Below are 12,374 nucleotides of genomic sequence, written 5' to 3' on the forward strand. Positions count from 1 at the left end.
GAGCAGTGGAGACGCGTTCTCTGGAGTGACGAATCACGCTTCTCCATCTGGCAATCTGATGGACGAATCTGGGTTTGGCGGTTGCCAGGAGAACGGTACTTGTCTGACTGCATTGTGCCAACTGTGAAGTTTGGTGGAGGGGGGATTATGGTGTGGGGTTGTTTTTCAGGAGCTGGGCTTGGCCCCTTAGTTCCAGTGAAAGGAACTCTGAATGCTTCAGCATACCAAGAGATTTTGGACAATTCCGTGTGTGTATGTATAAAAGTTTTGAAATACTTGACTGAAATGTTTCTCATGATCTTAAACATTTTTGATCTGAAGGCGAATGCTTAAAAGTTTGAAATTAGTTTTGTAGACAAAAATATAATTGTGCCACCATATTAATTTATTTCATTACAAAACTAAAATTTAATTAAAAAAAAAAATGTATTTTTTAAATTGATGACTTGGACCAAATAATAAAGAAAAGCAGCCAATAAGTGCCCAACATAGATGGGAACTCCTTCAATACTGTTTAAAAAGCATCCCAGGGTGATACCTCAAGAAGTTGGTTAAAAAAATGTCAAGAGTACATGTATGCAAATTCTAGGTAAAGGGTGACTACTTTGAAGATGCTAAAATATAACACAGTTTTTATTTATTTTGGATTTTGTTTAGTCACAACATAATTCCCATAGTTCCATTTATGTTATTCCATAGTTTTGATGACTTTACTGTTATTCTAAAATGTGAAGAAAAAAAAAAAAATTATACTAAAGAATAAGTGTTTCAAAACCTTTGACCGGTAGTGTATGGTGAACATACACCATACACACACACACACACACATACACACTGGCGGCCAAAAGTTTGGAATAATGTACAGATTTTGCTCTTATGGAAAGAAATTGGTACTTTTATTCACCAAAGTGGCATTCAACTGATCACAATGTATAGTCAGGACATTAATAATGTGAAAAATTACTACTTCTTAAACTCATCAAAAATCCTGTACGTGCAGAAATGACAGCTTTGCAGATCCTTGGCATTCTTGCTGACAGTTTGTCCAGTTACTCAGGTGACATTTCACCCCACACTTCCTGTAGCACTTGCCATAGTTGTGGCTGTCTTGTCGGGCACTTTTCACGCACCTTACAGTCTAACTGATCCCACAAAAGCTCAATGGGGTTAAGATCCATAACACTCTTTTCCAAGTATCTGTGGACCAATGTCTGTGTTTCTTTGCCCACTCTAACCTTTTCTTTTTGATTTTCTGTTTCAAAAGTTGCTTTTTCTTTGCAATTCCTCCCATAAAGCCTGCACCCCTGAGTCTTCTCCTTATTGTTGTACATGAAACTGGTGTTGAGTGGGTAGAATTCAATGAATCTGTCAGCTGAGGACATGTGAGGAGTCTATTTCTCAAACTGAGACTCTGATGTACTCTTGTTTAGTTGTACATCTGGCCTTCCACATCTCTTTCTGTCCTTGTTAGAGCCAGTTGTCCTTTGTCTTTGAAGACTGTAGTGTACACCTTTGTATACAATTTTCAGGTTTTTTTGGCATTTCAAGCATTGTATAGCCTTTATTCCTCAAAACAATGATTGACTGATGGGTCTCTAGAGAAAGCTGTTTCTTTATATACCTAATATTGACCTTAAGACATGCCAGTCTATTGCATACTGTGGCAACTCAAAAACAAACACAAAGACAATGTTAAGCTTCATTTAATAAACCAAATAGCTTTCAGCTGTGTTTGATATAATGGCAAGTGATTTTCTAGTACCAAATTCGCAATTTAGCATGATTACTCAAGGATAAGGTGTGTGAGTGATGGCTGCTGGAAATGGGGCCTGTCTGGATTTGATCAAAAATGACTTTTTTCAAATAGTGATGGTGCTGTTTTTTTTTTTTTTTGTTTTGTTTTTATTTATTTATTTATTTATTTTTTTTACATCAGTAATGTCTTGACTATACTTTGTGATCAGTTGAATGCCACTTTGGTAAATTAAATTACAAATTTTCTTCCGAAACAGCAAAATCTGTACATTATTCCAATCTTTTGGCTGCCACTGTATATCTTGTGAACAACAAAGTGTTCATTCTGATTTACTTATTTTACAAATCAAATCCCTTTTTTGTCACTCAACCATATACACAAGTGCAACAGAGGGTGAAAGTCTTGGGTGCAGTTCCAAGCAACATAGCAGTATGACAATTACAATAAACATCTAATTTACACATAACACAGTTTACACATCTTGTTTCACAGCACAATATACAATATACACCTAATAATATACAGTATTCATAAAATAAGAAGACTGTGTTCAATAAAAATAATATACAATATACGGTGTACACAAAATAAGAAGACTGTATCCAATAAAAATACACTACAACCCCCCCCCCCCCATGTAATCAGTGGAAATAAATATGAAGTGATGTGATGACATTCAGCTATCGGTTGATAGTCAGTTGCCAGTGTGTTATTAAGAGAAGTATAAAATGTGAGTCCAGTCTGAGTTTTTACGTAAATGTTTTTATTAAAAAGTACTTTTTTTCTCACGGTCACTTGCTTGTGAGTGCATTCTCGCTCTCTCCCTCTCTATCACATGCATGCAGCGGGCATGCAGAGAAAGAAAGATGAGCAAAGCCATGATGGTTCAAATTTAACTGATACGCTAGGTTTGAATTATTTTTTTTTAATTTTTTATGTCATACACAGAATGTATGACATTTATCCTTGTATGACTACAGAGCACACCGGAACAGGTGATTGCTCTGACATCGCAATCTGTGTATGTCTTCGATCTTGTAACGAATATTATCCATAGTGACCGGTCCACAAGTAATTGCATCTGCTTTGCATGCGCTCATGCCACTCTATCCATTGAGCCATTGCTGATAAACGGTGCAAACAGTCCTGAAGATCAGATTTGAAAAGCACATGTGAATTTGGTGCAGTTTGAACTAAGCCAGAAACTGATTTTCTCTTACTGTTTCTTCCTCAGGCTGAAGGGTGAACTAGCTTATAATTACAAGGGACCGAGAACCAAAGATGACATCATCGAGTTTGCCAACAGAGTGGCTGGGTAAGACATTGTACAGATGATTCTAGAGTAAATAAACTCTAGAGTTTAAGAATGTTTTTATTTTTATTTATTTTTTACTTAGAGACATAAGTAATATGTTGCGGACAAAGATGATGAATGTATGATTTGTATGTGATTTAAAATGTACAGAATATATTATTCTGTAATAAGTTTCTAAAAGCATTTGGAGCTTATGTGAGATATGGTTTAAATGTTTCTCAATTCCAGTCCTGGGGACCCTCAGCACTGCACATTTTGGATGTCTCCCTTATTTAACACACCCGGTTCAGTTCATGGAGCCTCTATTGTTGAGCTAATGAGTTGAATCGGGTGTTTTAAATAAGGGAAATATCCTAAATATGCAGTGCTGTGGGTCCCCGAGACTGAAATTGAGAACCACAGGATGTGCCAATGTTTTTAATATCACTGTAGTTTCATAAGCCCTATTTGGATGGTAATTGTTTTACATGAGGAACATGAGATAATTTTATCACTGTCTGAATTGGAAATGTCTGTTTTTCTACCACCACCCTGGAGAAAGTTCCTGTCCAAATTATTTTATTTTGACAAACTCCAAGGTTGTGCAGTAATTGAATTTGTCCAAATGAACATCAGAGTGTACAAGGTGGAAATTAATCCAGAAATTTTTTCAGAATCTTTTTTGATCACTTTGTGCCATAGCCAGCAGGCTTTGCATGGTAATAAGCATTTATAGTAGGCAGTCAACTAAAAAAATCATCCCTACGACCACGCACAGTACCGACACATAAACACTGAATTCTCAAATGTGAATTCTTACATGTGAGACTCATTCAAAAAATAACTGCCAGGTCACTCAAAGGTACACTCTTTTGCACCTTAGTTTAGTGTGAAGAAAGTGAGAGTTATGATTAACATTGTAAATATTATATATATTTACATTTTGATGTGTAGAAGGAAATCTAACAATGCAAAAATAATGGCTTAGTTAGGTCATGAATTTACCATTGGCATTTAAAAGAAAATGCTAAAATGTCAGCCTTTTCCAATAAATGGTATGATTAACCAATATCTATGAAGCAACGGTTTCCATCTTCCTAAAAAAAATATATATTTTTTTGGACATTCATAAATTGATTTGTTTGTGCTACTGAAAAAGAACAATAATGCATTAAATTAATGGTGGCGTTATCCCGTGTTATAACTAACCTGGCTATTTGGTAGTGGTAGACTAACGTAGAGTGGTTAAATTGAAACCCCACTCATAAGCGCTATAAATTGTAAATGTGTGTGTGTTTTTACCATTACCCTGTTTCCACCTGGTATTAAGATGCCTTTTCAGGTGATCCGATCATATGGGGTCAGCCCTTAATACAGGTCTAAATGGGGTCTAAAATGTTTCGTGGTCGTTTTACAAAAACCACGTACGTATGTGGTCAAAAACGCATGTGGCCATATCGCATTTAAGGTGTAAATGATAATCTGTTCTGTATGGGGCAGCAGTGAAGCACCACCCCTTACCTGTCAATTAACCACTGTGCTAAAACAAGTGTTTAAACTTACGAGTGGCTTTAAAATGAAATAACCATACGATCGGAAAAATGTGATGTGAAAAAGCGGATACATACACAATCAAGAGAGCTTCACGGATCTTCATTAGTGTGTCTGATATCAACACAGATGACAAGCATGAACACCTGAAGCTCCTTTATGGTGGGTAATACATTAAAATAACGGGTAATTCTGCTTGACATGTTGCTTAGATTAAATTTTAACCGCATCTGGGAGAAACAGTGCTCCTGTTTTTTCATGCTTTTTAGTGTTTTCTGATTTTGTTGCACTTTATTATCATGCAGTAACACACTGACATAGTAGCTGATGTATAACGTCATGAAACAGAGACCCTCCCCTCCAAATATGAACACAATTGGTCACAGGAGACGCATGTAAACAGCGATGTGTCTCACCTGACCACATGTGATTGGATCATCCGAGACACATCTTAATACCAGGTGGAAACGGGGTATTCATGTGATGTACCTTTAAAGTTACAGAGGGTGATGTGGAGTTGGGACAATATAAAAAATGCTAATAAAAATAAAAAGGAGTGATTTTATAAATTCTATTCCCCCTGTGCAATATTAAAAGCACTACAACACATTATTTGATGTTTTACCTTGTGAATAAAAGTTTTTTTTTATTTATTTTTTGAAAATATACACTAATTTCAAATCAGCTGATAGCAACATGTTCTAAGAAAATTGGGACAGTTGAATTTTTAACCACTGTGTAATATCACCGTTTCATCTAATAACACTTAAGTGTTTGAGCACTGAAGAAACAAATTTGTTAATTTTAGCAAGCGGAATTTCCCCCATTCATCCATTATGCAGCTCAGCTGCACAATTGAACGTGTCCTTCATTTTACGAATCATGAGAATGCGACCTCACGATTGCTTTAGCAAAGTGGATAGCCATGATTAATATTGTGAAGGATGAGAGTTTGACAGATTTAATGCCCATTGCAATGATTACTCAATCGATAGGGACTAGTTTCTTTAATTATTCAACCTCCCACTTACATATTGGAAACGTTTAAAGGGGTCATGACATACTTTTGTTTTTATTTTTATTTTTTATTAAAATGTTCCTTGAAGTTCACTTATAATATTTACATTTTCTTGCACAAAAAAAGTCTAAATTTTAAAAATATGATCATTTTCCACCCTCATACTGACGCTCTGTTTTTGTGCTGCTTCTCCTTTAAGACTTGACAGTAAATGCCCACTTTCATGATTGACTCTATGCTCTTGACTGACCTGCTCTCTCTTTGCCATCTCACTGCTCACATTACCGCTACTGGACAGGCTACGGAAGTGATGAGGTAAAGTAAGTTGATGTGTTGTTGTGGAGTAGTGATGGAAGGTCCTATTCTTTTATGCGAATCAGTTCTTTCGGACAGTTCGTTTCAATGAACCGGTTCAAAAAAACGATTCACCAGTTTTTTTACGTCATCGCGTAATGACGTCACTGTACATAATGATAATACCCAGGCGTTGTGGAATACATGATTAAACACATTCAATAAAGCCATATGTAAGTGCATATTGCTGATTATTAATTTCAATTCAATTAAGTTATAATAATAAGGGTGTTTTTAGTCATCAGTGTTTCATTCAAGAATCTTACATCTTGGATAGGTTTCCTACATTAAAGTTTTGCATCTAAAGCACCCATTACTGACTCTGATATACAAACGCGGATGTTCTATATGTCTATAGCATATAACATTGAATAAACTAGTCTTATTCAACTCACCCTTTTTACAGAAATCATGATCCAGCTCATAACAACTTCAAATATAATCTGCATGCACAATACTCAATAGTAAAATTCATTTACATCTCTCAACTTAAACGATTCGCACTCTCATTCAAGTCCTCAGTTCACGCATGCTCATCAGCAGCTCACTCATCAGTTCTCAGTATTTCTAACCGAAAGAGATTATTCTCAGTTCAGTGTACAGGTGACTCGAGAACTGTTGTGATCAGCTCTGTGTACTGTTTACTCAAGAGCTGCTTTCCCCGAATCAGTGTACTGGTGACTTCAGAACTGTTGCGACCGGATCATCATCATATGTTAATAAAACGGTAATACAATCAAGTAATACAAATATTTCTTATAACTTAGTGTATGTAAACTTCTGACCCACTGGAATTGTGATATAGTCAATTAAAAGTGAAACAATCTGTCAATTATAGTTGGCTAATATTACATCTGTGGAATGGTTAAATTACTTTTAATGACTTCAACCCAAGTGTTTGTAACTTCTGACTTCAACTGTATAAAAATGTCACTTATATAAATATATGCAATATACTGTATATGTCAATATGACAAAAATGGCAATTTTTTTTTTTTAACATTTGTGGAATTTAAATGTGTACATAAATGCTCAAATATATGAACTCTAATTGTATTTGTTTGTATATGGCCATATACCAGATTTAAATATCAGACAATGTAATAATTGCAACAGGCCTAATTATTGAATCCTCATTTGTGTTTTTAGTTTACAGATTTATTGTACGTCTATTTTAACCTTAGGTAAGTTTTCTTGCATTACCTAACTGCACCATAATTTGATGACCAAACTTTCGTCATGGATCGTAACTGATTACGTTGTGACAACCGGAAAAGTGAAATTCCTATATTTGTAGACACAACATAACTTTGGAACTGTGCCAGTCTGTCATTACAATGTTGTGGCAACATCGAGGATCAATAGTTTATTGTTGGTTAGCAGTTGGTAATTTTAGCTTTTAATGATTATTCTATGGGCAGACATGCAGTAATCTAACCTTATTTATGTCCTTATTTTCCCAGTATCATTTAAAGGCTATTTAAACAGTTGTGCATATGAATAACGATTGCAGACTAAAAGTTAATGTATTTCATTTATTTTGAAAGAGAACAGAGAAAAAATTCAACAATAAAATAAATTGAGACCTATTGCCTTATAATTGCAACGAAATTACAAGGCTAAATGATTTATGTGCTCATATTAAATTCTACTTAGACCAACTGAACACCTAATGCATTGAATTACATTTGTTCATTTAATTTAAAGCAATTTTAAGGATATATAAAAATGGTAAATGACTTCATTACAAAATAATCTTCAGATCTACATATATTTTGTGTATGTGTGTGTGTGTGTGTGTGTATATATATATATATATATATATATATATATATATATATATATATATATATATATATATATATAGACCTCTGCCTTTCCTATGAAGGAGGAAGCGAGATCCTGGAGAACAATCCACATAAGACATTAATGCCACACTTTTCAGTGTACATCAATACATAAATGTGCTTTTCAGCACAATAAACAAACTCATTCAACAAAACTCAACAGCCTTGCTTTTCAGCAGTCACTGTGACACAGTCACACACACACAGCTCCGTGCGTCTCTCTCTCCCTGTCTGCCGCTTTCTTCTCTCCTTAAATACTCCCGCCACTCCACCCTGGAATGTGAGACCAGTGTGGTGCACAGGTGGAACTCATTTACCATTTATCTCTCCAGCCTAGCTGTGCCGCAAAACAGCTCGGCCACGCCCTGCTCGCCACAATATAGATAGATAGATAGATTCACATTTATAATATAATATGTATAAATGTATTTTAACAAATAGCATCAAACATATTTACATACATAAAAGCTTATCCTGTATAATCGAGGCATTAAATTAATGGTGAAGTGTCTCATTTCTTCTGTGTGAAATATGTGATTTAAATCAAAATTGAGATGTATGTTGGGGGCTAATCACATGGATTTGACTATTTTGGGTCACGGACATAGCGCCACCTCCTGGCAGCAGGAAGGGTGGCTGTTACAACAGACTTTAAAATAGTTCTCTTATATTTACCCAAATTGCTTCAAAATTGTTTAGAATAATATCAAATGCCAAATGCATGTGTCCACCTTGCATTGTTTTCCAAAAGCCACCGGGTGGAAATGGACCCATGGTGCTTGGACCCATCATCGCTGCTTTCAGCTACATTTTATGTTGCTCCCTTCCACAAACCTTCTTCCCTATCCCCAAACTACCCTGGCTGTGGGCCTGCTGGCTTGAATTTTTACACTTCGAAGGAGGAGGAATATCGGAGAGTTCAGAATATCTGAGAATATCGCATTGGGGTTGCGAGGACAAGTGGCTGGAGTTTATTTATATGTTTTGTGCAGCCGGAGATTTCTTGGATTTAGAGTTCGAGTAAGTGTTCTTGTAATGGCAGTAATTAATTAAATTAATGGCAGTAATTAATTAAATAATACAAAATTGTGCAATAAAAGCATTACAAAAGTAATCTAATGCGAAATAGAACTACTTAAATTATTGACAATCTTACTGTGTGATTTTTAGATTTACATTATTATTATTATTACAGATTTGATAAAATCAGAGTTTGCCTGAAAAGCAGACCTATTGAAATGTATTGGGCTTAAAGCTACTGAAGTTATCCAGCCAAGGACAGTGAGTGCTTTTCTTTTTCCTAGGCAATATTGTTGTTTTATTCTAAATGATAGGCTTATAACAGCTGCAGCAGGTCTGTTAGGCTGCATTTACACATCTCACACATCGGGTATTTTGAGATATTATATTTTTGCTGTGTCTGCATCACGTAGTACATTAACGGCTGTGTTTAATATTTCATCAAGAAGGGCATTTAAATGTTCATACACGCAGCTGCATTCACCACAAGACAATAAGCATTTAAAAGTAGCCAGCTGTAGTCAAACACAGTGCGGGTACGGAATTGAGTCAGTACTCTGTACTGCTGGTATTAAATTGAGCAGATATTTTGCAGGCACCAGTTTGAGAACCACTGTTCTATTTGATCATGTTTGATCTTGCCTGAAAAAAATGTGAGTCACCGGCAAAAAACTAAACAAATCCAAATCTCCTACAATCTTTTGGAAATGGAGTGTCACAACCCCTCACACAGCACCTTTTTTCACCTCAGACGAAGATCTTAACTGCTCCCTCCACCAGCACATTGTTTCTAACAATAAAACAATGCAATTACAACAGGCACAAACACAACTTAACTTGGTGCATATATCTTCAAATAATCCTCACAGAGGGACATGAGATAGCTAAAACACTAGTTTTTTAGTTAAATGAATGTTCTTATTGTATTTGACCTATTCCCATTATGATTATTGTGTTCACATTTCATAAGTTAAACAATGGAACTGTCACAGAAGTGCGCTGTAACAAATGTATGTGAATGAGACGCACATAATCATCAGCCCAGCACAGGGCAATGGTGACACCAAATGAAAATATTAATAATTCTGCTTAGCTGAAAATATAGAATGTTAAGCCCTGTTCGGATGGGATTAGTTTTACATGGGATGTGGGATAATGTAATACTTTTTCCAGACTTTTTATGGACAACGTTTTACCTGTGCTGGTAAAAATTACAGTGTGTTTTACCTACTAAAAAGGTTTTACCTTTACCCTGTAAAAATAACCCCTAGTGATATTAATCCCATGCTAATTGACATGTTGGTAAAAAAGACTGTAAATCTGCACTTTCCAGCCCTTGAGCCCTTTAAATATCGCTGTTAAGTTCTGTGGTTATCTGAGTTACCTTAGCCTTTCTGTCAGCTTGAACCAGTCTGGCCATTCTCCGTTGACCTCTCTCAACAAGGCGTTTCTGTTTGCAGAACTGCCGCTCACTAGATGTTTTTTGTTTTTGGCACCATTCTAAATAAACACTAGAGACGGTTATGCATGAAAATACCAGAAGATCAGCAGTTACAGTAATATTTAAACCAGCCCATCTGGCCCCAAAAATCATGCCACAGTTGAAATCACAGAGATCACATTTATCCCCATACTGATGGTTGATGTGAACTTTAACTGAAAATCCTGACCCGTATTTGCATGATTTTATGCATTGCACTGCTGCCACACGATTGGCTGATTAGATAATCGCATGAATAAGTAGGGTAAGTAGAGGTTCCGGAGGGACAAATAAAATGACATAATGTGAAGGGATTTTCCATATTTTTAATTCAGGAGTGTAATATAAGATTACAGGCTTGTTAATGTCACCAGTTCTGATGTATTTAGCCAGATATTCCAATCAATTTCTTATAATCACAGATACAGTATATGATCATGCTTAATTTTTCCTGAATAATTAATCACATCAGTATAAATTTTCTAATAGGTCAGTTACACTTGACAACAGGGTGTTGTCAAGACACAATAGACACACAATATCCAGTGCGAAACAACGGTAAACATTTCAGATGTCTGCAGTAATATATATTTTTTTAATAATAGAGCTTTAGATACATATGCTTGTACACTGTCACTGATTACATACATTTAAATTTTTTTGTACTTTTTCGTTTATTAGAAGATTCAGATCACTGACTGTTATGCACTTCTGAAGTGCGTGTAGTCTAAGTAGTGCACATTATGAGATAATGATCAATGTTTATCATATTGCAGTTCTGATCGCAAAGTTTGTCAGAATTATCCCTTCCCAGATGTTTTATATATAATTGCCTATCTATGATCTATCTGAATCCTTGTGGTAAACGAGCAATGGAGGTTTGTGCTTTTTCAAATTACTTTAAATAATCATAATAATGTTTTACAGATGTTACATTTTAAATCATTTAAATGTTAATTAAAGAAGCATAAACCTAAATCGTTCATTTTCCACATCAGCTTCAGCCAAACTCATCGTACAACACCAGGCTGCTAGTGTACAATGACGCAATTGCCATTCGCATACATGCATGACTATTGGATGGAACAGATGTGAAAATAATAATAATAATAAGAATAATAAAAATCCAATCTCTATGATGCACATCGTAACATTTTTTTAAACACGATGTTTTGTACCACGATAAATCTTGTGTGTTTTGTTGTTTAATGTTCATTGCATTCTGTAAATGTATCGCCTTATTTTGGTTTAATGCATTATAAGAGCCGTTAGAAGTTCATTAGTCTCCCTGTTAGCGATTTATCAGGACTAACGTAAATACTCATATAAATGGGCACATGAAAGGATTACCAAGACAACTCATTCAAATGGGCACATACAGTACAAGGATAACTATAAATACTTATACAAATGGTCACATACAAGGATTACCATAAATACTCAGCATACAATGTAGCAGCATACAATTTATGCAAGTGTATCATATTTATTTTTCATTCAAACCGGCATACATCTGTAATACAGTCACATTTTTGGTTCATGTTACATTCGCCAAACCTTAAACAGCAGCAGTTAAGAGTTGGTCAGATTGTCGAGTCCAAATTCCAAGATTTTAAATGTCACCTGTTTTTCAAACAAGTAGCTTTGTGTGTGTGTGTGTATCAATCTTTATTTATTGTTATTATGTGAAAGATACTTTTTTCTTTAGATGAACACTTTTTTTTTTTTATTAATTCTTATACAGAATAACAGTACAAATGAACAAAATCAACTATTATCCCTTTTAAACCCCCATTAATTCCCTATCCCCCTCCCAATCCCCAACCCCATCCTAACCCTCAACAAATGTCACTGTGGTCAAAGCCGGCTACACATGAGATATAAACACAACCTTTTTTTTGAGAAAATAAAAATATAACAATCAATAAATAAAGAAAAGGAGAAAATAAAAATCCCACAAAGGTTACAATTGACAGTTTTAACTATAAAAAAACTATAAAACTCTCTCCACTGCCCCTCCCCGAGAGCCTTCTAAAAAGGCTAAATAGCTGCCC

General features: G+C 35.2%; 1 protein-coding gene across 1 annotated transcript in view; it reads left to right on the forward strand.

Moving 5' to 3' along the window:
- Window positions 1-12,374, forward strand: part of tmx3b (thioredoxin related transmembrane protein 3b) — a 209,146-nt gene that overhangs the window by 86,671 nt on the left and 110,101 nt on the right. The window contains exon 6 of the mRNA XM_051683054.1: window positions 2,991-3,071. Within this exon, the coding sequence (XP_051539014.1) occupies window positions 2,991-3,071 (81 nt within the window). The remainder of the gene's footprint in view (window positions 1-2,990; window positions 3,072-12,374) is intronic.

The sequence above is a fragment of the Myxocyprinus asiaticus genome, chromosome 41 (genome assembly GCF_019703515.2).
Source record: "Myxocyprinus asiaticus isolate MX2 ecotype Aquarium Trade chromosome 41, UBuf_Myxa_2, whole genome shotgun sequence".
Lineage (NCBI taxonomy): Eukaryota > Metazoa > Chordata > Actinopteri > Cypriniformes > Catostomidae > Myxocyprinus > Myxocyprinus asiaticus.